Genomic DNA, 27,234 nt, shown 5'->3' on the forward strand with positions numbered 1-27,234 from the left:
GCCTTAACAGTGAAGATAAGATTAAATTAGAATATCCCTCCATCATCAGAGTGAGTACAGAGACGTGAGTAGTGACTTGCTCAACTTGGTCTCTGGGAAGTGTGAGAACGGAAATCAGAAATGCTGACTCATAACCCACTGTGCATTTTCAGGTTATGCCTACTATGTAGGAAATTAAGGAAACCTGGACATTCAAAGCAATCTCCCTTGACTGGTGCCACGGGCCCTCTTTCTTAGCTCTTAGCTTACATTTGTGAGACGATAGGTACTTTCCAAGTTACCGGAAACAACAGCATCCCCACAGAGCTGACGCCAATGGAGGCAAAGGGAAACATCATCTCAACGTTTTGTTTTTTTCCCTCGCCAACCAATTCAGTATAAAAATTGGTACCATGATAAAATATTGTGTAATGGAAGGATATATTTTTCTCTTCTTAATTTTCTTCAATGTTGTGTTATTGATAAATATCAATTTCTAATCGCAGAGAGAAGATAATAAAAAAGGAGTATACGAAAAGAGTACACTGATGTTGAGATAAATTATCACCGATGCTAAATTGCTACAGAAAGTCAATAAAAGGAGAGCAAAAATGTGAATATAAATCATTTATAATGTGCCTCCTTTATAATCAGTACAGCCAGACTAGGTGACCTGAAAAGTCTGAGAGAAGTCTGGCCCATGAAGCAAAAGACAAATGAGAGTGTCATTCTTCCTGGTCTTATAACTAGGAGGCAATTTTGCTTGACCAGGTGGTGGTGCAGTGGATAGAGCGTAGGATTGGGATGCGGAGGACCCGGGTTCAAGACTCCGAGGTCACCAGCTTGAATGCGGGCTCATCTGGTTTGAGGAAAAGCCCACCAGCTTGAACCCAAGGTCGCTGGCTCCAGCAAGGGGTTACTTGGTCTGCTGAAGGCCTGTGGTCAAGGCACATATGAGAAAGCAATCAATGAACAACTAAGGTGTTGCAACGCGCAATGAAAAACTAATGATTGATGCTTCTCATCTCTCTCTGTCCCTGTCTGTCTGTCACTGTCTATCCCTCTCTCTGACTCACTCTCTGTCTCTGTAAAAAATAAATAAATAGATAAAAATAACTAGGAGGCAATTTGAACTCACATCCTACTCAGCTCTTAAGACTCCAGTGTCAGTGGGCTCACCATGTGCTGCTTCGGAGAAAAGCCATGCGATCATAGTGTGTCACCTGTAAAACTGCTCACCAGCAGAAATGATCTTATTTTGTTTACCCACAGAGCCAGAGCAGCGCCCCGCTGGTTTAACTGCCCCTAAGGAGATTAAGTAATAGTATATTGTTTGACCCGAAGAGAGTTTGTTGATCACCTGGAGTAACTAGGCAGAAATAAAAGGGGGTGGGGGTGATTCTAATACTAGAACATTTTCTGATATATTGGCGTGTATACTCCTAGACACAGACGCTGTGTGCCGTAAGCATGTGTGCATGCATGCACACCCATGTAGAAACATACTCAGTTTCCAGGAATAAAAGGAACAGAAGGGGGGGGGGGAACAGGAAAAATTAACTTCCAATCATTTCTAGATTGATTTCATTAGCTGTTTTCCAAGACAGGCTTGGGATAAGGAACTTGAGCATTTTTTGGTCATTCTCCACTTCACATAACCCTGACCTCAGACTGCACAGCCCCTGGCTGAGGGAGCTACCTGCAGGGTGAAAAGACACAAGAGGCAATACCGTCTCCATGTACCCAGTGACAAAAACAATTGTAAGTTTAAGCACAATTCAAAGGAAACGAGTATGTCAAGGTTCTAAAAAGGGCATATTACCTGGTGTGGCTGTGAACTGGACCATCTGCTGTAGGAAGGAGCACCAGACTTGCTGGCCGAGGCTCTCTGGAAAGGGGAGAAAAATAAAAAGATTTCATGCTGTCACACAAGCTGAATACACTTTATTATTTCTCTAAACAAGATTTATTTAGCGTCCAGGGCTCCAAGTGTTAACGCATCCGAGATTCTGTCTGAACTGAACCTTTCTGTTTCATTTCTTTTAAAACAAGTAGAAGAATGTGAACACTAGAGTCAGAACATCTGGATCCAGGTCCCAGTTTGAACAAGTCATTGGACCTGGTGCAAAGTCACCCGCATGCTCTCTGTCTCAACTTTCTCTTCCGTGAGACTGGAATGATAATTTTTATTTCATGGCATTCCCGTGAGGATCAGATATGATCACAGGTGGGAAGCACTCTGTATAGTAAAGCGCTCTAGATATACAAGGCATTAATTCAACAGGAAGGAAATAAGGCACACTATTATAAGTTTCTGCTTGATAGAAGAAGGTACACAGATACCCAAGTTAATGTGTGAGGGCATTTGAGTGTTGATTATTCTTGTTACAAAAAAGACCCCTTATTTTAAGAAAAACCTGACCATACCATTGCTACCAGCTCCCCGAGTATGGAAAATGACTCACTGTGGAGTAACTAATCCAAAACCCTCCTTAAAAACATTTTTATTTGCTTGCTTCTACCATAATGCCTAGAAAAACTAAATACTCACTTTCTCAGCATTCCTTCCCTCTAATTCCAGCCAATGAGACATAAGTACAATTTTTCAGGGGCTGAGGGGTGTGAGAAACCCTTTGTTTTTCTGATGAAAGGGAAAAGATAAAGCTTGTACCTTCCTCATCACTCTTTTTTTCCTCTCTAAATATAGATAGCCTACATGGAGCTGGAGCAGCCATTTTGTGACCATGAGGAAAAAGCCAAGAGACAAGCAGTCATGTTAACCTTAATCTTCTTAGGCAGCTGAAACACAGCTGTAGGCTCCTACTTTGGCCTGAACTTCCTGGAGTAATTGGCTATAATCATAGTTTCTGTTACTTGCCAAGCAATGGTATATACTCGGCTAGCTCGTTTAAATTACACATTACAGGCCCTGGCTGGTTGGCTCAGTGGTACAGCATTAGCCCAGCATGTAGATGCCCCAGGTTCGATTCGAGTCAGGGCACACAGGAGAAAGGTCCATCTGCTTTTCCACCCCTCCCCCTCTTCCTTCTCTCTCTCTCTCTCTCTCTCTCTCTCTCTTTCTTCTTCTTCTTCTTCTTCTTCTTCTTCTTCTTCTTCTTCTTCTTCTTCTTCTTCTTCCTCTTTCTATTCCTTCTCCTCCTCCTTCTCCTTCTCCTCCTCCCCCCCTCTTCTCCCTCCCTCTCCCCCTCCCTCTCCTTTCTCCCTCTCCTCCCCCCTCTTCCTTCTCCTCCTCCTCCTCCCCCTCCTCTTCCTCTTCCTCTTCTTCTTCTTCTTCTTCTTCTTCTTCTTCTTCTTCTTCTTCTTCTTCTCCTTCTTCTTCTCCTTCTCCTCCTCCTCCTCCTCCTCCCCTTCCTCTCCTCCTCCTCCTCCTCCTCTTCCTCCCTCTCCCCCTCCTCCTCCTCCTCCTCCTCTTCTTCTCCTCCTCCTCCTCCTCCTCCTCCTTCTTCTTCTTCTGCCATGGCTTGAATGGCTTGAGCATGCTGGCCCCAGGCACTGAGGAAGGCTCCATGGCCTCACCTCAGGCACTACATTAGCTCAGTTACTGAACAACAGAGCAATGACCACAGATGGGCAGAGCATCGCCCCATACGGGGCTTGCCGGGCGGATCCCAGTCAGGGAGCATGTGGGAGTCTGTCTGCCTCTCCACTTCTCACTTAAGAAAAATAAAAAATATATTAAAAAAAGTCACATTATAAGATTCCAGTTCCTCAGAAACTTGTGGATGCTTCAGGCAGAGAGAACATAATGGCAGAGGCATGAAGATGTGAAAGCAGTTGGTATGTCTGGAAAATGATCAGCAGACCAAGACAGTATTGCCAGCTCCTGCATCCAGCATCACTGCACTTGGCCTGCCTTGCAGGATCCCTGTGTAATTCTGGGCTAGCCTTTCCGGATTCTGACAGCTTTCCTGAATCTCTGCCACAGAGAAGCTGGCATGTTGGCTAAATGCTGTATTCTGCCTGCTCGACTCAATTCAACTTCCCTGTAGCATCGGCCCATCTGAGCAGTCAATGCTGGTCCTCCCTCAGGCCCTCCCTATCTCTCCTGCCCCATGGAAGTTAACGCATTTGGGCCCAATAGCAAAGTGTGGGAGGAGCATTTGTTTTCAACTTGGATAGAGAGAGAACTATGCAGGAAGTAGCTAGGAGTTAAAGTAAAAGCTTAATCATATTCCCTCAGTGAGAAGCAATAGGAATAAATTTGAAATATGCAATGAACTTCAACTCGAAATGAACTTCACCAGGGCATGACCATGCACCTTCTCTGATGCCATCTGCCTAATTGTAAAATCAGGCTAATCAGATGGCCCCATGTTCTCTTCCCAGCCCCATATCTATTCAAGTAAGTGATACTCCACTTTTTAAGTATAAAAATGATTACTGATTATAGTGGCAATACTGAATTTTCATGGAAAGATTAGATTCCTTTCAATATTATATGTTTAAAATACCAAGAACTTTTCTTCTTAAACTTCAGGTAATTAGAATACGTTAGTAATCCAGAATAGCCAGCAGACTCTTAAGTTTCCGACATTTTGGGGAAAGGGGTTAGTACCTGGGTTTTGAGCCCAATAATTTGGCTTTCAGCAGAGTCTCTGAAAGTCTTCTTAAAAACTTAGGAATTCACCATCAGAATGGTTTTGAGACATCACATTTTGAGAACATAATTTTCTTTTATTGATTGATTTTAGTGAGAGAGAGAGAGAGAGACAGAAACATAGATCTGTTCCTGTATGTGCCCTAACTGAGGATCAAACTGGCAACCTCTGTGCTTTGGGACAATGCTCTAACCAACCAAGTTATCCCGCCAGGGCGAGAACATAATTCACCAGTTTCAAACCATAATATAGGTTTCTAAAATTATAACAGTAAATTTTATATTTATTATCAGAAAAATAAAACTTTTCAAAATTAAGACATAATTGAAATAACACATTGTATAAGATGAAAGAGTATAGTGTGTTGATTTGATACATTTACGTATTGTTATATTACCATAATGCAAGCTAACACCTAGCACGTAATTATTTCTTATTTTGTGGCAATACCAACTTGATAGATATATGAAATTCCAACTGCCCTTTTGTTGTCCCACCTGGCTGCCTGACCTCACCCTTACTTACTGGATAATCACCCCTGAGGCAGAAGAGTTCCAGGAAGCTGGTCAACCTGCCCCAAAAAGGAGCATTCAGAAAGCTGAAACTGTAAAACCGTAAAAGGGAACATACCAGAACTTTTGACTCAATACCCCCTCAGGCTCTCCCAAACCCTATAAAATTTGCCTCATAGTCTGTAACCGGTGCCCTTCTCCCTGGAGAAGTGCCCAGCAGGGTTCCTTTCTTCCTTTCAATAAAGCCTGTTACTCTGGTCTTTTCAGACTCCCATGGATTCCAACATTTGGTGAAAAAACCCGAGACAGGGTACTAACTGCCTGGACAATCCCTCTTCGCCCTCCGAACTTACAACCAGGGAAACAATGGGCAGTGGCAGCTCATCCTGGGCTTACTCCCTGATTCTGATTGGACATGTAATTGTAGGTTGATTGGCCGGCAATCTGTCCCTGTCCTGAACCCCTGCCGGACTAGAGAAAGGTAAGGAGTTTCTCCCTTCCCCTTCCCCGGTTGGCTTCTCTTTTCCACAAAATCTTCTCTAGTCAGATGGTTTACTCTGTCTCACCTCACATTTTGAGGGGTTTGACTTTCAGTCTCAGTAGACTGCACAGAAGACTAGGCGCCTAGCCAAAACTCTCCATTCTCTCTCTTGGAACTCCCTGACAGGTGGTAACAACCTCTATCAGGGACGACTCCCCCACACAGAGATTTTCTCCTCTTGGGACAGTAACAAAAGGCGGGGATGCCCCCTCTTGCTTACCTGTCTCCACTATGAGCTCTTCAGAGTCTAAGCCTTCCGACCAGACCTCTCTAGGATGTCTCATAAAAAACCTCACTAATTTGGGCCTCTCTGACCTTAAGCCAAAAACCTCATTTTCTTCTGTAACACGGCAAGGCACCAATATAAATTAGACAGTGACTCCCATTGGCCTGAAAACCGGACATTCGATTACAATATTCTGAGGGACCTAGATAATTTCTGCCACCGAACTGGGAAGGTCTCGGAGATTCCTTACGTGCAGGCTTCCTTTTACTTTCGCTCCTGCCCTTAATTTCTGTACCACTTGTTCTACATGCAGGCCGTTTTTGGCCAAAGAAACCTCACCTAAAACCTCCACTCCTAATCTTTCCTTCTCTGCAGACTCCCAACTCTCTCCCCCTCCTGAACCCCTCTCTCGGGTCCCCCTGCAAATCTCTTCCACTTGAGTCTCTACCCTCCAGAAAACCCCCTCCCCTCTCTTCACTAAATCCTCTTTCTCATTCACCTGCAAATACCATTCTCTCTTTCTCCTCCCCTGCTGGCCAGGGGCCCCTCCCTTCTCCACTGTGTTCTTAAACTCTTCCTCCCTTCTTACAGATGGGCAGCTCTGTCTCTTCTTATTCTTTGACCCATCCCCCTACCCCACTGGCTTCTGCTGTCTCTTTTTCTTCTTCGACCCATCCTTCCCGCTCCTCAGAGACTGACTGTGCTTCCACTACCCCTTGTTCTCTCCCCTCTCCTCAGAGCTCTAAATTTTTTTGACTCCTCTGACCACGTGGCACCACCACCAGCACTCTAATCCCCTCCCCCTCCTCCTGCAGATTCTGACCCTCCTTCTTTCCATCCAGCTGCTCACACTGTCCATCCGTCTGCTTTCTCTCTTCCTCCCCTCTATGCTGACAACTCCCTGCCATCTCGAAAAGCTTAAAGAAGCAGAGTTGTCTATTGAGCTGTGTGAGTGAGTAATCTGTTTTGTCTCTTTGTTTGTCAGAAAATATCTCTAGTATAATTTTAATTGAAACAAGTAAAACATGCTCATTTAAATTCCATAATTCATAATTTGTATGTAAAATCTTTGTTTAATGTGTAACTGTGTCTGTTTCTAAGGCCTTAAACCAATAATTATCCACCTCTTAAATCAAAGCTTACTCATCTCCATGGACTCTCCCTGCAATACCCCCATCCTTCCTGTTCAAAAACCTTCAGGGGCTTATCACCTTATATAAGACTTACACTTAATCAATGAGGTAATAATTCCCCTCCATCCAGTAGTCCCTAATCTCTACACGTTACTGTCAAACATTCCCTCAAACACCACTCACTTCGCGGTCCTAGACCTCAAGAATGCCTTCTTTACCATTCCTTTACACCCTGACTCTTACTTTCTGTTTGCCTTTACCTGGACACTAATGCAGCCCAGCAATTTATGTGGACTGTCTTACCCAGGGGTTCAAAAACAGCCCACACCTGTTTGGGCAGGCACTAGCTCAGGATTTAGCAGCATGCAATCTCAAAACTAGTACTCTCTTATAATATGTAAATAACCTACTCCTCTGCAGCCCCTCCCTGCCTGCCTCAAGGAGACACACCTCCACCCTTCTTAACTTCCTTGCTATGAAATGATATCGTGTCTTCTCTGCTAAGACTCAACTTCGGCCCTGGCCGGTTGGCTCAGCGGTAGAGCATCGGCCTGGCGTGCGGGGGACCCGGGTTTGATTCCCGGCCAGGGCACATAGGAGAAGCGCCCATTTGCTTCTCCACCCCCCCTCCTTCCTCTCTGTCTCTCTCTTCCCCTCCCGCAGCCAAGGCTCCATTGGAGCAAAGATGGCCTGGGCGCTGGGGATGGCTCCTTGGCCTCTGCCCCAGACGCTAGAGTGGCTCTGGTCATGGCAGAGCGACGCCCCAGAGGGGCAGAGCATTGCCCCCTGGTGGGCAGAGCGATGCCCCTGGTGGGCGTGCCAGGTGGATCCTGGTCGGGCGCATGCAGGAGTCTGTCTGACTGTCTCTCCCTGTTTCCAGCTTCAGAAAAAATACAAAAAAAAAAAAAAAAGACTCAACTTCACTCTTAGTCTGTAGTCTATCTAGGCATCGCCTTAACTCCTACCACCTGAGGTCTCATGCTAGATCAAACTCAGACCCTCCGCAGTCTCCAACCACCTACCACCGCAAATCAAATCCTTTCTTTCCTTGGTCTAATAGGCTTCTTTTGACACTGGATTCCCAATTTTTCTCTTAGTCAAGCCTCTCAGTGAGATCTTCTGAGCATGGCTTTTAAGGTCTATAGTGGCCAAAGAAGTAACAGAAAAGGCAAATAAGGACCAAAAGAAGTCAGGAAATACCAGCTTTTGGCATATGCTCTTAAAGGCTCCAGCGCCCTAAAGGGATTCATAGGATTCCATTAGGGCCCTGCTCCAGAGTGGAAAGAAAGGTCATTGAACTGAAGTCTGCCAGGCTTCCCGGCCCCACCGGTTGACACGTCTGTGCTGTGGAAGAGGGACACAAGAAGGTAAGCTGCCCCTTACTCCATGGAGGGAAGGTTCAGTCTCTTCTAGCCCTGCTCCAGCTACCTGTGACCTTGCCCAACATGCTGGGAATTGCCACTGAAGGCCCAAGGACATCATTCACGAGCCTAAGGTATTTCTTCCAAGTAGCAGATAAGCTGATCTCATTTCTTGGAAACAAAAGGGCCATCTACTATGCCTTGACTGAATATTTGAATACTAAATATCCCTCAAAGATCTCTACTGTGGGTATTGACAGTCTGACTTTGTTGCTGTATTTACTCCTTTATTCCGCTTGTCTCAATGCCCCATGCCTATTGTAGTCTGGGACCTGCTGCTAATTCCAGCTAGAAGCAGTGGTCACTAGGACTTAAATTGTAGCTGCAAAGTGTAGAAATATAACCTCCCTTTCCCTAAGTACTTGCAGGATTTACAGGTTACTCAGCAAACTGTTCAAAGACCATCCAAGAAGTGCTTCCAGCAGTACATCACCAAAGAACTGACTTTCATGTGGACAGGTCCACACACTATGATCCTGACAACTTGCACTGCTGCTAAAAGTAGAAAAATGGCATGCCTTACTCCAACCACAAACCAGAAGCTGGTTGGTCTACATATGGCAAATATATGAAAAAACTAAGGACTCTTTTAATCAGACTTTGGGAAAAGGGAAACCAGGGTAAAAAGAAAGTTAACATAATTGTCACTAAAAGTTAAAGACTTTTAAATCAAGAGTTCTGACTAGAAAAGAATTGTATGGTTTTGATAATAGAAGGTATAAGGTATGGAAATACTTTTGAAAGAAAAAGGAAAAAGCAAGTTGTTATGAAGGCCAGTTATTTCTGGATAAGAAAGTGTATGAAAGCTGAGGGTGTATGTAAATTGTAGAGGGTTTGTGCAGGTTGTAGGAGTTTTGTACAGAGAAAAAAGAATTTGAACAGTCAGAAAACTGGTTTTCAAAGAATGTTTAATTAGTCACCCTAGCTAACAATCCTCTTCTCTCCTAACTTATTGGGGCAACTCTTTCCCCTACCCTGACCATCTGGAGCTCAGAAACAGAGAAACAAAACCGACCCTTTGTCCTTCTATTCTCTATTCACCTCTTAGCTTGTATCACCCAATCAGGGGCTTTCTTCTTGTGTGAGACCAACACCTATATATGTCTCCCTACTAATTGGATAGAAACCTGTACCTTAATCTATCTCACCCCAAATATCAACCTAATCCCACCCCATGAGCCTATTTCAATTCCTAGTACACTACCCATCAATCTAAGGACCAAACGAGCTGTACAGGTAATCCCTCTTCTTGTTGCTTTAGGAATCTCTATAGAAGTAGGTATAGGGGCAGGGGGACTGGCTGCCCTATCTTATTCTTTCTCTCTCTCTCTCTGAAGCCCAGCGAATTTGTAAACATGGAATCAGTGGTTTAACACAAACTGGGTGTCTTGAATATTGCCTTTCACTGGTCCACTCACTCTCCTATTTATTTTTCTAACTTTTGAACCCTGCCTCTTATGTTTGTTCACTAGTTTCTTACAGAACCGCATGCAGACCTTCACCAATCAGAAAATTGAAAAAAATCTACCTAACCCTACACACCAACCCTGAAACCTGCCCTCGCAAAACAAAAAAATCTGGAACCCTATAAATACACCCCTATTCCGAACAATGGTGAAAAGAACCCTTGTTCTTGATATTAGCCTAATTTTGTGCCTAATTTTAATGCTTGCCCCTTTCTTTATCAAGTTCTTGCAGGCTCGAATGAGAGAAATCTCCAGGATTACCTACAATCAAATGCTTTTACAACCCCTACTCCAACTGCCCCAGGGAGGGGTTCACGAAGAGGCCTCCTATAGGGATAACAGCAGGAAGTAGCTCCAGAAGATGGCTGGTCAGAGACAAACCTCCTTCCTGAACCCCATACCCTCTCCTTCCCCCCACCTCTTTTCCTTTTTTATCATACCACAGAATTGAGAAATGATAGATATATGAAATTCCAACTGCCCTTTTGTTGTCCCACCTGGCTGCCTGACCTCACCCTTACTTACTGGATAATCGCCCCTGAGGCAGAAGAGTTCCAGGAAGCTGGTCAACCTGCCCCAAAAAGGAGCATTTCAGAAAGCTGAAACTGTAAAACCATAAAAGGGAATATACCAAAACTTTTGACTCAGTACCCCCTCAGGCTCTCCCAAACCCTATAAAATTTGCCTCATAATCTGTAACTGGTGCCCTTCTCCCCAGAGAAGTGCCCAGCAGGGTTCCTTTCTTCCTTTCAATAAAGCCTGTTACTCTGGTCTTTTCGGACTCCCATGGATTCCAACACAACTGAGGTCTTAACACTTTAGTTTCTAATACAGTATTGTTGACTACATTTATTGAAGCTGTACATTAGGTCTCTAGGACTTGTGTATCTACTAGTTATAAGATTGTACCCCTACACAATATTTTCCCAATTCTTGCACCCTTATCCCCTGGTAACTACCGTTCTACTCTGTTTTCCTAAGTTCAGCTTTCTCACATTCGACATATAAGTGATAGCATATAGTATTTGTCTTTCACTGTCTGACTTACCTCATTATGTACACTGGGTTGTTTCTCTATCTTGGCTATTGTAAACAGTGTTGCAATAAACATGGAGTCCCAATATCCCTTTGATAGCCTGTGTTCACTCTCTTTGGATATACTATATCCAGAAGTTAAACTACTGGATGGCATGCAAGTTTTTTTAAAATTTTTGAGGAACCTCCATAGTGTTTTCCATAGAGGCTGCACCACTTTAAAGTCCCACCAGCAGTGCACAAGGGTTCCCTTTCCTCTACATCCTCACCAACACTTGTTACTCTTGTCTTCTTAAGAGGTTTGTGGGTTTTTTTTAATCAAAACAAATTATGGAAATCAAAGTCAAGATGTGAACACTGATGTTTAAAAACATTTTAAAGAAAAATGAGGTGTGCAACCTACAGGATAGAACCCAAATTATTAAGGAACCTTGTAAGTAGGAAGGGCAAAAGATAGGCACTTGTGGATTTCAATGCAACAATATCCATATGAAATCCACATCTAGCTCCTCTAGACAAGTGTTACAATATTTCCATGCCCACACTGAACTTTTCCCTAAAGGTCACACTACATTTCAGTAACTGACACTTTATAATGCTAGTTGCAGACTATTGTGATTCACACACTTAATGCCCTTTCTAGTGTTAATGATAAATGTAAAAAGCCAGAGAAAGAACAAAACAACTGGTCAACATTAATTACAGACTTTAAAGACATGACAGGTTCAGAATTGTACCATAGTTTCTGATGGATGTGACTGTATTCAAAAATTAGTCTCATGGCACAAAACACAAAATCTAGTTGGGTTTCCTTCATGAGTCTTTCAATATACTAGCCATAATGTGTGGTTTGGAGGTCAGCCTAGACAAAAAATAATTACCACCTGACAAACCAGATAAGTAATTGTTTATATTTTCACCTATCTCCGATTAGCGCCCTTAGCAACCAATCATTAATAAAAGGGTGGTATCCAGATTGGAATAATGATGCATGCTGGTTCAAAATGCAAATTCTCTGGCACTAAGAATTTAGAAATATCTGGAAGTGGGATTCAGCAGTTTGCTTTTTAAAAAGAGGCTCTTCAATTGATTGATGTGAAATCCTTAGCAGCACAGAAAAATCCCAGAATAATCCCAGCACACCCTTCCACTGCTACCTGCATCCACTGAAGGACAAGGATGATGTAAAGGAGAGGCATGGAGATCCGAGGTTATTATTGATAGCAGTTTTCTCTGAACAGATAAAATGGACTCTCCAACTCCAGAGAAATATTTCTGGAAATTGTAGGAAGACGCTTGGGGAAAAAGAATCTGATTTTTAATTTACGGATATAGATTGAACCTTGAACCACCACAGCCCAATTAAATGGTTGGGTAAGGGTTTCAGTTTAAATATCAAGCCCCACTCTTGGACAGCCTTCCCTGAATGGGCTACTGCGACCCATTTGAACTTGCCTCATAGCAAAAGTTGATCACACTGCCTTGTAATTGCCTTCTAAATGCAGCTTTCTTTAGTAGACTACATTCCATTAGTTCAGGGGTCCTCAAACTTTTTACACAGGGGGCAAGTTCACTGTCCCTCTGAAACTTGGAGGGCTGGACTATAAAAAAAACTATGAACAAATCCCTATGCACACTGCATATATCTTATTTTAAAGTAAGAAAACAAAATGGGAACAAATACAATATTTAAAATAAAGAACAAGTAAATTTAAATCAACAAACTGACCAGTATTTCAATGGGAGCTATGGACCTGCTTTTGGCTAATGAGATGGTCAATGTCCGGTTCTATATTTGTCACTGCTAGCTGTAATAAGTGACATGACGCACTTCCGGAGCCGTGACGCATGCGTCTCGCGACACTGGAAGTAGTACTGTATGTGAGCGACGCCGCGCTTTGCAGCGCCGCCAAACACAGTACTCCAGGAGTACATTAGCGGATGCATCCTGTGCTCCTCTCACTGACCACCAACAAAAGAGGTGCCTCTTCCAGAAGTGCAGCGGGCCAGATAAATGGCCTCAGAGGGCCGCATGTGGCCCGCAGGCCGTAGTTTGGGGACCCTTGCACTAGGTTATGGGGTATTATTTACTCATGTAACCCTGATGCCTGTGTCTGGAGGGTAGTACGTGCTTAGTAAATGGCTAATTAATTGTTTTAATAAACTTAACTGTTGGGCAAATGAGTTTGTAAAATTTGTATTTTTTTAGTTTGCTCACTTTTATTATTAAAAAATGGCGCGGGGGGCCCTGGCCGGTTGGTTCAGTGGTAGAGTGTCAGCCTGGTGTGCAGGAATCCCAGGTTCGATTCCCGGCCAGGGCACACAGGAGAGGCGCCCATCTGCTTCTCCACCCCGCCCCCTCTCCTTCCTCTGTGTCTCTCTCTTCCCCTCCCGCAGCCAAGGCTCCATTGGAGCAAAGTTGGCCCGGGCGCTGAGGATAGCTCTATGGCCTCTGCCTCAGGGCACTAGAATGGCTCTGGTTGCAACGGAGTAATGCCCTAGATGGGCAGAGCATCACCCCCTGGGGGGCATGCTGGGTGGATCCCAGTCGGGCGCATGCGGGAGTCTGTCTGACTGCCTCCCTGTTTCCAACTTCAGAAAAATACAAAAAAAAAAAAAAAAAGGCCTGGGGCTGGCACTTGTGTGCTTGCCCTCAGAGCAGGGCAGTTGATTGCAAATTTGGAACTTCATTCCTGGTTGGGAGGGGCCATTGTTTTTGCTAATGTGTGCTGGAGGAGGGGGTCTTTGTGGGTCCAGACAGTTTTTCAGGGAGAGCAGAGAGAATGCAGAGTGCTGAAGAAGAAGCCAGTTTTTGCAGAAGAGGAGAAGGAGTGCAGAATGGGAACCAGACCTGAGGGGCTTTGCGAGCTCCGCTGAGACTGGTGGGGCCTTTGATTCTAGGAGGAACCGGAGAGGATTCTCCTGGTTGTGGAACCTGAGAATGCATCAGGGTTTTGGGAGCTCTGAATGAAAGGGAAGTGTTTCCCTGTCTGTTTGCTCCTCTGCTGGTGTGAGACTTTAATAAAGGCATGGCCCACCATCTTTTGGCTCCACTGTTTCTTTACCATCCAAATTCAATAAGAACCTGCATGGCCAATGCAGCGGCAGCCACTGGCCTTATATTAACCCTATTTAGCTTTGGCAAGTATAAACAGGAGACTGTTTAAATAAGAGATGGTGCTGGTGGATGTTACATTCTTGAGGGCAAATACAACAAAATTCGGGAAGATTCCAGAGCCCTAAAGGCCACCGTAATTTCTTGGAAAGTGTAGTACTATTTGCCCAGACTTTAAGATATGAGGATGCTGAGTTCCTTGGTAGGGCTTCATACAAACTACCAGCAAGGAATAAGGAAATAGCAGGCACCACTTTGAAGTGGAGAGTATCAGTGAGTGGATACACGTTACCCCACATGAAATGTCTCAGGAACACTGCGAGCAAACTTTGAAAGAATGGGGTGATCTACAAAAGTGGAGAGAAGCTAGAAGTCAAAGAAATGTGGAGGCTAAAATATTTACCCTACTTTACATCTTCTCTCTCTCTCTCTCTCCCTTCCCCGGGCTTGTGGAAACCCAGGTGACTTATTTCACAGAGAAGGGAGTTCAGGAGGAGGAGTGTGTAGAACATTTCAGTGACAAAAGCACGCAGAGAGTGCTACTTAGAGGCTTCCTCTTTAACAGTGTTCTGTTAGACAAAGGAAAGAGAGGTGCTATGCGGAAACCTGGAAGACAGACCAAATTCAATGGCAGTTCATAATTGAGTGAAGCTGCCAGATGCCGCAGCGAGACGGCCCGCCAGCCAATCAGCCGCCGCGCTCCATCCCCCAATTGTCCTTTGCTTGGCCAGCTTCCTCCAAGTCTAATTGCCCATCACCGTAAGAGAAGGAACTTTGGCAACACGCACATTTTTCAGTAGCTGAGGGTTTTTTTCCCCCCTGCATTAAGCCTTGAGCAAAAAATGAAAAATGGAAAACCAATAAATAGTGTTGGAAGGTGCCAATTGGACACCTGTATTTAACATCTTAGCACAGAACGTCATTGACAAAGATGATCCAGGAACCAGCATGGGTTATTCAGACAGACTGAACTCTGGATGACAGACCATGACTTATGGGTTTTTTGTTTTTTTTTCCATTTCTGATGAAAAATCAGGTTTCCAACCCGAACAGGATGAATCATGCAAGAAACAAGACCACAAAGGCAAATCACCTAGACAGCAGTAACATTTTTTTTATAAATTTTTTTATTTATTCATTTTTAGAAAGGAGAGGGGGGGGGAGAGAGAGAGTGAGGAGAGAGAGAAGGGGGGAGGAGCAGGAAGCATCAACTCCCATATGTGCCTTGACCAGGCAAGCCCAGGGTTTCGAACCGGCGACCTCAGTATTTCCAGGTCGACGCTTTATCCACTGTGCCACCACAGGTCAGGCAGCAGTAACATTTTTTAATAAGGTATGGAGAGCTGACTCAGAAAACCTTTCTTCCAGGCAAGAAACTTTACAAAGTCTACGTGGTAAGGGCTCTACCCACGCACACCTTAATAAGTAGCTACAAAAAAGTCTCATGGATATGTATGCATACCAGGCAAGCTAAGAAAAGGAAACGGATAAAGAAAATAAGGATGTGGGGTGAAGCTCTGGCATCTGTTTAATAACTTTGCTGTTGAAAGAGCAGCAGGATTTCCCTGTTATATTTGAGATAGCCTGGAATACGGATTCCGATATGTGTCACTATATTGATTCAACAATTACTGAGCACCCAGCTAGTGTTTATGAGATACTGAAGACATAGTCTCCACCCTTCCCATCCTTGATAAACACAATCACAGACTAATTACCCTCACATAATAAGAACTCATTGAGCTCTGTTAAGGAATCCCAGAACTCTGGACCAAACTAGCTCAGCCAAGGAGTTCTGTCGCATTCCTGACGCTACAGGGAAATATAACAGTGGGGTAAGGAATGCTATCTACAGGCTGACCTAAATCTTTCCAGTTTCAGTAAAAAGCCCAGATCGTTAAGGTATATGACAAGCAGCTCCCATATTCTTCATCTCTTTCTAATGCTAAGCATCACTGGTATTCTTTTCTCGATTAAATCAACCCGGTTTTATTTAACCTTTGTCTGTGTGCCCTAGTTTCCAGCCTGTTAATCATTTCACTGCCCCCCTCTGGGCCACCTCCCAAACCCCCATGCTCCTCCCTCTGAAGTTGTGAAATCTGAAATTGGATGCGTTACTCATTGTGTCCTCATTCCATTACAAAATGCAAAATGAAGTAGATCTAATCTAGCCACAATGCAAATAAATAAATAAATAAATAAAAGGGAGAAAATCTCAGTACAATTAAGTACAAAAGACTGATTCAGTAACTATATTCAAAAGCCTTTGCCTCCTAGTTTGATTTGTTTTCCAGTGATGGAGGAGGAATAAATGAGTCTTGTTAGGGACACCTAACCAAGTCTTTGTGCTTTACTGACAAAAAGCAAGTGTAGAATAATATAGATTCTATCTTCTTCTAGGAGCTAAAATACCATACATATTTACCGAAATCAGAACGGTGCTACCAGGATTTTTATTTTCTGGTTCTTTGGCCCTTCAGTGCATTTTAACGTTACAAGCATTTTGTGGTACACCTAGTATGTAGGTGTGATAAAGATGCCCCCCAAAGAACCACATGCAAGTCCACCTACTGTTACTCTTTCTACCATTTCCCTACTGTCATTCCTTTACAGCTCCTATCACTGCCCTGGGATTTTATTGCTGTATTTGTTTTGTTGTACATGGTTCATGTCCCTCCCCAGAATGGAAGTACCAAGAAAGCAGGTTTCTTATTTTCTGATCACTTTCCTTTTTCAACCATCACTTTTTTTTTTTTTTTTTTTGTATTTTTCTGAAGCTGGAAACGGGGAGAGACAGTCAGACAGACTCCCACATGTGCCCGACCGAGATCCACCCGGCACACCCACCAGGGGCGACGCTCTGCCCACCAGGGGGCGATGCTCTGCCCCTCCGGGGCATCGCTCTGTTGCAACCAGAGCCACTCTAGCACCTGGGGCAGAGGCCAAGGAGCCATCCCCAGTGCCCAGGCCATCTTTGCTCCAGTGGAGCCTCGCTGCGGGAGGGGAAGAGAGAGACAGAGAGGAAGGAGGGGGGGCATGGAGAAGCAGATGGGTGCTTCTCCTGTGTGCCCTGGCCGGGAATCAAACCCGGGACTTCCACACGCCAGGCTGACGCTCTACCACTGAGCCAACCGGCCAGGGCCTCAACCATCACTTTTACTATCATGCACATAAAAGTATCTCAGTACATATCAGATAATGAATGAATGAATGAATGAATGAATGAAGATTCAGTTCTTACCCTCACAGAGTTTAGAGTCCAGTAAGTGAGGTTAACACATACACACTCTACTGCAGAGTGTTGTTCCTTCCACCGCATACGAGGTCAGACAGGATATGCCCTGCGTGAGGGAGCCACTCACGAGACACAAAAGAAAAATCATACAGCAGTATATTGCAACACTTTTCCAGCAGAAGTTGTAAAGTGCCCTGCTGTAACAAAATTGATATAATTTTCCAGAGAGTGGAAGGAAAATATCTTCGAAAAGTTACCTTATTCTCATTTACAAAATGGTGCTCGGTAGGCAAGTGATGATGTTACATGTGCAGAATTGATTTTAGGCTCAAGTTCTGGTCTTGGGCTTTGATATTCAAGACCAGGGACAAGAAGTGAGGGCATGAAAGGTTGCTCCACCAAAAGATGCTGATTTATATAAACATAGTGTAGTCACCAGGCTCCAAGATGGCTTCCTACACCCTCTGCTTCTGCATATGTTTGACCGATAGAATAGGGATATAATGACTGGTTACCTCCTTGATTAGGTAAGACCTTGGCCTCACTTCCTTGCTCTTGCATCACTTACTCTGGGAGAAGCTGTATTGTGAGCCACCCTATGCAGTGCCCCACGTGGTGAGGAACTGGAACGCCCTGTAAATATCCATGTGAGTGAACTTGGAAGGTCAGCCCCAGTCAAATCTTCAGACACTGCAGCCTCAGCTAATGGCTTGACTGAAACTTTAAGAGAGACCCTGACCCAGAACTACCCAGATGGTCTGATCACATATGTCCTACTCCCAGAAACTACACAAGATAATCAACATTTGTTGTTTTAACTGTTAAATTTGGGGGTAATTTGTTATATATCAATAGATAACTAATTCGCCTCATTAGCAATACAACTATTCACCTCTTACTCTAAGTAAAAGTCTGTAGAAAGCATGTACTCTAGTATCCTGTGAATCGCACGGAAGGGAGAGGAAGACATTATTCTCCTGAATCATGGGGGAAAAAGTATCAGGATTTTTCCTCCTTTTGGTCTTTTTAAAAAATATCAAGTCCGGCCCTGGCCGGTTGGCTCAGTGGTAGAGCGTCGGCCTGGCGTGCAGAAGTCCCGGGTTCGATTCCCGGCCAGGGCACACAAGAGAAGCGCCCATCTGCTTCTCCACCCCTCCCCCTCTCCTTCCTCTCTGTCTCTCTCTTCCCCTCCCGCAGCCGAGGCTCCATTGGAGCAAAGATGGCCCGGGTGCTGGGGATGGCTCCTTGGCCTCTGCCCCAGGCGCTAGAGTGGCTCTGGTCGCAACAGAGTGACGCCCGGGAGGGGCAGAGCATCGCCCCCTGGTGGGCAGAGCGTCGCCCCCTGGTGGGCGTGCCGGGTGGATCCCGGTCGGGCGCATGCAGGAGTCTGTCTGGCTGTCTCTCCCCGTTTCCAGCTTCAGAAAAATACAAAAAAAGAAAGAAAAAAAATATCAAGTCCCTGGAATTTCACATTGTTATTTAACATGTTTTGCAGTCACTTTCTTCAAGGAGAACGGAGAACTCAAAGTCCCTGAAGACGTGAGCACAAGGTAACCTCCAGTTCCCTTCCTGCAAAAGACTAAAAACAGTGAACACGATGCCCCATAAATAAATGATAAGCTTCCTGTTATCATGCAGCTCTCTCTGTAACTCAACTTGATCTTGCTATATCTTATAAAAAAGAACCGATTCACTTTAGCTACTGGACTCAAACAGCCACTTGTCTCGGGGAAGCAGAAATCCTCCTTGTGCGGCTGCCTAACAGGGCAGGATAGGGAGTTAGGCATGAGGTCCTGTGGGGAGGGGAGCGCATGCGCGCTCACGAGGAAAACCTGAGCTGACTCAAGTGTTCTGCGCTCTGTGTTTTACAGAAACTGGCCCAACAGCATGAACTACCGAAAAAATGGTTCTTTCGTCGATTTTGGGAACTGTTACATTTCCCAAGTGATCCAACCCAGAAGTCAGCAAAATTCTTCTAGATGGGCCACACAGTAAATGGTCTATACGGTCTCTTCCACAACTCCTCAGCTGTGCCCTTGTAGCGCGAAAGCAGACAGAGACAACACAAGAGATGGGCAGCGGCTGTGTCCCAATAAAACTTTGTTTGCAGAGACAACCTTGCATCAGATTTGGTCCGCGGGTTATAGTCAGTACATTGTTCCCATCCCTTACCGGAATGTTTAAGTATCAGAAAAGCAGGAAAGCAAACATGTAGGACACTGTTCTAATTCCTCTCTTGAAGAATCACTGGACATTTGGGCATATAAAGGTCATGCAGTTTTCAGCTCGGAAGACCCATCCATGCGTCAATCTGTTCAACACAGCTTCCCAACGCTTTTTGTCCCAGAGAACCTATTTGCTCACTTAAAATTCTCTCCTGTGGCTACCCTCCCTTACCTTTCCCCTCAACGACCTTTTCCGTCCCCTCCTCCTCCCCCTTCTCCCTTTCTCCTCCCTCTGTCCTTTTCTCTCTCTCAACTTGTTTTCTTACTAAATATCTATTAACATCTCAGGGATTGACTCTTCCCTACAATATTCCTGAAAAAATAATGAGCTTATCCAAGAAAATAATGAGTTGCCTAAGGAGGTAACTAATTTGTAGTGTATATCAGCCTGAGTGAAAAATTTGATCCTAACTCCTTGGAGAACTGGTTTGGAACTTGGGAGTGTCAAGAAACATTGGAAGCAACACCTTGACTTTCACACATTGGAGAGCCGCAAAGATAGACTACTTAAAAGGTGTTGGTGATTTTTTGTTTGCTTGTTTTGTGGAAAATTCACACCTTGCCACATTTTTCTGTGTTCTCCACCTCCCGCCATCCTCACCCCATCAGTGATCGCTACTTTTGGAACTTGTAGTAGAAAAACCATCACTTAGGAAGCTATAAATTAGATTATAACCTCCACAAAAATGTCAAGGCACTAACATTTATAACTTAAAAACTCAAAGTTGGTTTCATTGGCCAAATTAGCAAATTGAAGATTTTCTGGCAAAATATCTTGTAAACTTGTAAAACATACATAGTAGTATCAGGCTTTGTCAGAGTTCTTTCAAGCAGAAGAAATTTTCTCATTCATGGTCCATGCTTATTGGTGATCACGGGCCGAACAGACCAATTCTGTTACAGTGTGGGAGGGATCCACACCAGGGAGTGAATACCAAGAAACAGGGATCATTGGAGGGAATTGTGGAGGCTAATTGCAACATAAGGTATAGGGAAAAAACATCTGGAAATAGGTTGTTTTTTCTCCTGGATCTGATATTTATGGCATTCAACAGTCACTTCTGCTCACCTATAAATTGGGGAGGTTGAACTAAAGTCAAACTTTCTCTGGAAATATGAGTATCAATATTCACATATTACTTTGTATCTTTTCAAAGCATTTTTATATTAATGATGCCACAGAGTAGACAATGTTAAGTGGGAGGATCTGGTCATGAGCTGGCTAGAACCCAGTTCCCCAGAACTGAGCCACCCCTACCCTGGATGTCCAACACAATCATTTTTTCCTCAAAGCCATGAGAATTATCAGGAGAGTGAGACTTCCCTGAGCTTATATACCAGCAAGGCATTATAATCCACAAGGCTTTTCTTTTTTATTTACTTATTTTTAAATTTTAGTTAGAGAATTAACTTTAACAGGGTGACATGGATCAATAAGAGTACATAGGTTTCAGATGAACATCTCTATAGCATTTGAACTGTTGATTATGTGGTCTACCCATCGCCCAAAGTCAGATCATTTTCTGTCAGCTTATATTTGTCCTTCTTTACACTCTTCCCCCCACCTCCTCCCCATTCACTCAAGTCCCCTTCCCCCTCCCCCACACCCCCTTCCCCCTGAAAACCACTTTAAGACAAGACTTTTCAAAGCCTGACAGAGGGTGGTAGCTGTTCCTGAATGTTAAGAGTGCTTTATTCAGTCCTCCATCGAGTTAAGAGATGTCCTTTTTTTCTCTCCCAGACTCTCCTTAATCACACAGAGACATCTGAGGCGAGAAGCTTTCCCCACGTGAACATGCCCCGGGCACCGCCTACTCCTCAACTCTTATCCTTGGCTTTCCCCTGTCTCTTCATCCTTATTATGAAACAGGGTGGGAGAACTTAGCAGCTGATGTCACCTCCCTGCAGTGAGCCTCCCAGCCTTGGGCATTTGTGACAAGGCTCTGATCCGACCATTTGGCCCTGGGCAGTAAGAAAAGGATGGCCACAGCTGTCCTAACGGATTGGGTCGGTTCTCCATGCTAATTGCCATGTGCACTTTCCAGGGTGTTTACAAGTGGAAAACTTTTGAAGTCTTTGCTCTGTGACGGAAAGCATCATGTCAGAGGGAACACTTTTGTGACTCTTCCCGATGCTTCTTGTGGCTGACGCTTCTTGTGGATATAAAAGATGTAGAGAAGTAGAAAAATGTCTTTCAGTTTTTTACTCCCCTCCAAAAAAAAACAAAAAACAAAAAACTAAAGATTCATAATTCTTAAAATAAGAAACAATTTAACTGTAAAGTTTAAAATGTTATGTAGAATTAAGTAAAAATTCTCGTTAAAATACTCATAAGTAAATGGGGAGGGAAGTTCATTCTTCCAAACATGCCATGTATTTGGAAGAATTCTGTTACTACCTGTATTATTTAAAAATTTTTTCTTAATTTGAGAGAAGGGAGATGAGGTGGAAATTGAGTGTACTTTTAAGAGAATAGAATTTAGGACCAGCTTGTGTAAAAAAAGCACTCACAAGCATTAAATCAGGAAAAATAATTCACCACCCAAAATAATATATATTTAAGTAGAATAAATTCCAGGAAATTGTGGAAAGGGTGTCCTCTTCAGACACAGTTTTTTTCATTTTAAGTTGCTATAGATTTTTCTGTATATGGTTCTCTATAGGGGAAAGTGGAGCATGGGGTAAAGTATTTTTTAAATCAGAGCCTTACTCTCATAAATAAATGTCAAACAAGTACAGTGCACGGCAAAAATTTTATTAAGTACCTAGTGTGCCTGTCTGGACATGCCGAGAATACGTATCTTCTAAGTATTCCACACGGCTCCTGAAGCGTGTAAGCACTGGAAGCTTTAGCGTCCTGAGAGCTAATTAATTAATGGAGTTGTCTGAGGCTGAAATGTTTACCACAGCTGTCACTATCTAAGCGCATTCAGAATAACCACCTGAAGTCACAATAATTGGCTTTCATGTCATTAGAATTTTTAATAGCCGTGATGAACTCGAGTCTCATTCTACACAAAACTCTTGTTTTCTGTTTATTCCTGTCATTCTGGACAACCTGAAATGACAATTAAGAGAGTCCTGTCACAAGGAAAGCATATCTGGGACTTCGAGAAGGCCCGGATTCTGCTGGCAGCGAGGTTTTCTCACGGTACTCTTATAGACAGTTCATAAGGAGGACTGAGTGGAAATTTCCTTCTGAAACACGATTGTTTTTCTACCTTTTGTAATTGGGGTTTTCTTCTCCCCCTGCCCCCATTGTTTCCTTTTTTCAATGACCCAGAGCAAGGCATGAGTTCAATACAATGAGATGAATTCCAGGAACCACACTCAAAAACTTATTCCAATTCTTCAGAGTCAGTCCAGAACAGATTAGAGCAAAAAAAATGTAAAAAAAAATTACCAATGAATCAGAAAACACCCCTATTGTACCATCTTCTGCAAGAAGGACGGCAAGGCTGCTGCTTTTGCTTCAAAACCACAGTGAAAAGAGAAGGCAGGTAATAGATTCAAACAGAGGTCGTTGCAGAGAGAAACTAAGGATCATTTTTGAGAAACAGTTGTTTATGAAAATTGCACTGGAGTCTGTAGGAAAGTGGTGCGGGGGGCAATGAGAACTACTGATTTGCATAATATCTGACATATGCAATATGCATGCGCGTGCTTGCGGAGGGACATAAATATAGAAGTAACTTGTTTATAATCTGAGGTGACGGGCTGAAAGCAACGCGTGCCAGCAGGCTTCTCCTCTGGCTGCTCGGAGTCAGTGCCATGTATAATTGATGGACTAGCATTTTTAGGACGGTTAAAATAAGAGTAAATAAATTATGAGGATCTAAATGATCACCTGTTTGCCAGGAATAGTCAGTTTTCCTTTGAATAGATTCTAAACAGTGGCCACTCTGAATCGAGCAGTTCGAGCAGACCTGCGATTTCTCTGGCTTCTCCTACTGCCCAGTTACTCAGGTCCGACACTGAGATGGCTAGACAAGCAGACTTCAGTTATGATCCGTGCTTTCTGTCTGTGTATACCTTACATTCACAGCGTTTGGGCAGGAAAGCCAGCATAATGCCCAATGCGGAGCTCAGGTTGTCTTTACCATAGGCAGGGATGAGATGAGAACATCTCAAATGGAGCTAACAGAAGGCACCTTCTACTCCAGTGCAAGGCCCTGAGGTGGAGAACAGTTAATCACCTGTGCCATAACTTCTTCGATTTCAAATATAAGCATAGTTGCTCTGTAATTAAAATCCTATAAAACATTGTGAACATGTAACCAAACTATACATGCTGCCTACACACGTGTAAACTCATGAAGTTCGTATTTCTATAGCATATAATAATTATGAGTTATGAATATAGCATATACTATATATATGTTTATGCATTAATATTTATATTTTATTTATATATTAACCTATAAATGTTTTCTGTTATGTACAATACATAAGTATAATATATTACATGATCCCTATTCTATTTTACATATTAAACATAAATTATATGTAATACATTATGTATTAAATATAAATTGTACATGATATGCACACATTCTATAAATATTATGTTATGTAATATACTAAAAATATATAACTTATTATATATTATGTATTGTTTTTGTTACAAAAGTATATAAACTAAACCACAGATACTGAACTTAGTTTGGAATTTAAAGAGAGTTTCAAGGGTAATCTTAGTCGTATGTAATTTCTAACTCCCACAAGGACCTTCAAATGAAAACCTTTCATCAGAGGAGACACCATTAGATCATTTCTCAACAGAGCCCCACACAGCCTTCCTCCTACAGAGGTAAACACAGCTTTCACGGGGAGCTCAGGAAGGTCATACCATTTCAGATCTAAATCCAATTAATTTTTTGAATTGGTATTGGCTAACTTAGCCTTGCTCTACCGACTATTTTAAATACAACTTTGAGGTGTAATCATTGCTGTGTCCATTATAAAGTGTAGTAAACGAAACCCCAAGTGACCCAGGGCATGTAAAAACCTGAGTTAATGGGTAATGCTGGAAATAGGACTATTTGATAAGCATGTGCTATAACCACTGGACCTCCCATCCACTCCAGGTCTCTGTGCTTTGATTAGCAAATGTTACAAGGCATCATATAATGCTCAAGATATCAGCACAATTGTTTTAAAAGGCTCTGAAAACCCCTTCTTCCCTCGGATGCACATTAACTAAGCCAGCCTCTATGCCAATTTCCCCTCTCAGACACACTATTACCAGCTCCTGTTACCATGGCACGGACACACACCAGGGAAAACCCCACACACACAGAAGGATCATTTTTGTGATTAACTGGTAGAATGAAAAGAAGAAAAAAAAAATAGAGATGGAGCCCAAGACATGCACCAGTATTTGTCCCACATGAACAAAATATTCATTAAAACAAACAGTCCATGGAGTCAATACGGCAAATTACAGACATGGCCATGTTTTTCTAATCACCTTATAAAACTGTGGGGGCATAAAAGAAAAGAGGGCCTATATTTCATTCTCCTCTGCTGTCTACGGTTCATGGCTTCATTCCTGAGCAGGCAGAAGCCGAGGGGAACTTCACAGCTTTACCCTGAATGAGGAGGCATATATGAGCAACAGTGTGCACGCGAAGGCACACCTGAGTTCTCGCGGCACACACAACTCTTTCCATCGCCGACGCACAAGTGCTCACGTCGGGATGGAAAGAAAAGTCCCATGCCTGCACTGTGGCAGGAAGCAGCTAGATTTCCTGAAAGCTAGCACCTGTCTTCCAGCTTGCTGTGCCAGGACTCCTTGTCACAGTGCCAGGTCTAAGGTCCACGCACAGTGTTCGACTCAAGAGTATTGGAGCTAGAATGATCCATGGCGGGCATCGGTTGATTTGCTTGCCCCACCCCCATGCCCACGTTGTTTTATTACAATGTATTCCTTTGAGAAGCTCCTCCACTCCCCACTACACAGCACGCAGGTGTCTGGTCCTCCGGGTAACCCAAGCCTACCAGCAGTTTCTTTAGCAAGAATTTGGATCTTGAGAGGAATGGCCCAAGGGCAATCGGAGGTGATGCATCCTGACAGAGGAGCCTTGCGCAGACCGTTTACTATTTCTGTAACCACCCGAGATTCCCTGGAGCTTCCCTACTTACTGCCCTTCCCAAGCACTGGAGGCTCGTTTCTTTTTCTTCTATATTTAATTCTATGATCTACCCCATATCCTTCCAATAAATTCCATTTTGCTTAAGTGAGCCAGGGTTAGTTTCTTTTGGCTTGAAACCAAAGTGCCATAACTGATACGGAACCTTATGGATTACTTTGTTGCCAATTTATTTTTCACTCTTCAGTGCACACTAGTTATCAAGTCCTGCTCATTATGTGTGACTATTTTCTCTCCACAAATAGGTACTATATTATAGTATATCATGGTTTACTGTATCACATTTAACTGTATTACATTCTATTATATTATACTATACCATATTTTCCCATCCTTAAAATGCCCTAATGATATACTTATTATTATTGCTATTTCGTTGGAAATGAGGAAGTAATTGAAACTCAACTATGTTAAACTGGTGGTGCACCAAGAAAACCTAAACCACAGGTTTTTGTTAAACCACAGATTTTTATTTTTTTGAGAGAAAGAGACAGACAGACAGACAGGAAGGGAGAGAGATGAGAAGCATCGACTCATAGTTTTAGCACCTTAGTGGTTCATTGATTGCTTTCTCATATGTGCCTTGACTGGGGGGTTCTAGCCTAGCCAAGCAAGTAACCCCTTGCTCAAGCTAGCGACCTTGTGCTCAGCCAGCAACCTTGGGCTCAAGCCATCAATCTTGGCTTCAAGCCACTGACTTTTGGGCTCAAGCAAGCGACCATGGGGTCATGTCTATGATCCCACACTCAAGCCAGATGAGGCCATGCTCAAGCTGGCAACCTCAGGTTTTGAACCTAGGTCCTCAGAGTTGCAGGCCAACACTCTATACACTGTACCACTGCCTGGTCAGGCTAAACCACAGATTTCTGATCCCAATAGCCAGATTGCTTATTTAGTGGGTCTCAGGGTCGGGGTGGGGGAGATGGAGGAGAAGCCACTTTTCTAACGAGTTCCCAGATGATGATGTTGCTTGTCCAGGATATTTTGAGTAGCCCTAGATTAAGTCAAAGCTGCTCAAACTCTCACATGCTGGCAGATCTCCTGGCGAACAGATTCTGATGTGGCAGGTCTGAGGTGGGGCCCGAGACTCCGCATTTCTAACAAGCACCAAGAGATGCGGATATGTGCGGTCCACATGGAGGAGAAGGATTGAGTAACGGACCCAGATCACACAGTCTGAAACTGACCGAGTGTCACCTTGATTTCAGGTTTGCCTTCTCTTATTCACCTTGTTGTCACCCCTAAAAAAAAAAGAAAAGAAAAACAAACAAAGAAAACCTGGTCTTTACAGATGAGAAACCCCCAGAAGGGTCACACGACTTGACCAGATCTCACAGCTGGTTCGTCATCCATTCAAAAGGACACAGTCTCACTCTTGGACCACCGTGGCAAGTTTTATTTCCTTGGTAGTGTTCAACAGACACAAAGTCTTCTACGTTCACATCCATTCTGTTTTAAATCCTGACCCAAAAAAATTAAAATGCCAAGAAATGGGCAAGGCCAACACTCATTCACACTTCACGGCTGGGACAGCCAAGTGAGATGCTGGTGGAGAAACAGACTTGCTTACGAACA

At 43.6% G+C, this 27,234-nt stretch overlaps 1 protein-coding gene across 1 annotated transcript in view; it reads right to left on the reverse strand.

Moving 5' to 3' along the window:
- RBMS3 (RNA binding motif single stranded interacting protein 3) overlaps window positions 1-27,234 on the reverse strand; it is a 1,408,740-nt gene that overhangs the window by 1,111,616 nt on the left and 269,890 nt on the right. Inside the window, exon 3 of the mRNA XM_066351336.1 lies at window positions 1,802-1,867. Coding sequence (XP_066207433.1) covers window positions 1,802-1,867 — 66 coding nt within the window. The remainder of the gene's footprint in view (window positions 1-1,801; window positions 1,868-27,234) is intronic.

This window comes from Saccopteryx leptura, chromosome 10, assembly GCF_036850995.1.
Source record: "Saccopteryx leptura isolate mSacLep1 chromosome 10, mSacLep1_pri_phased_curated, whole genome shotgun sequence".
In the NCBI taxonomy this organism is placed as follows: Eukaryota; Metazoa; Chordata; class Mammalia; order Chiroptera; family Emballonuridae; genus Saccopteryx; species Saccopteryx leptura.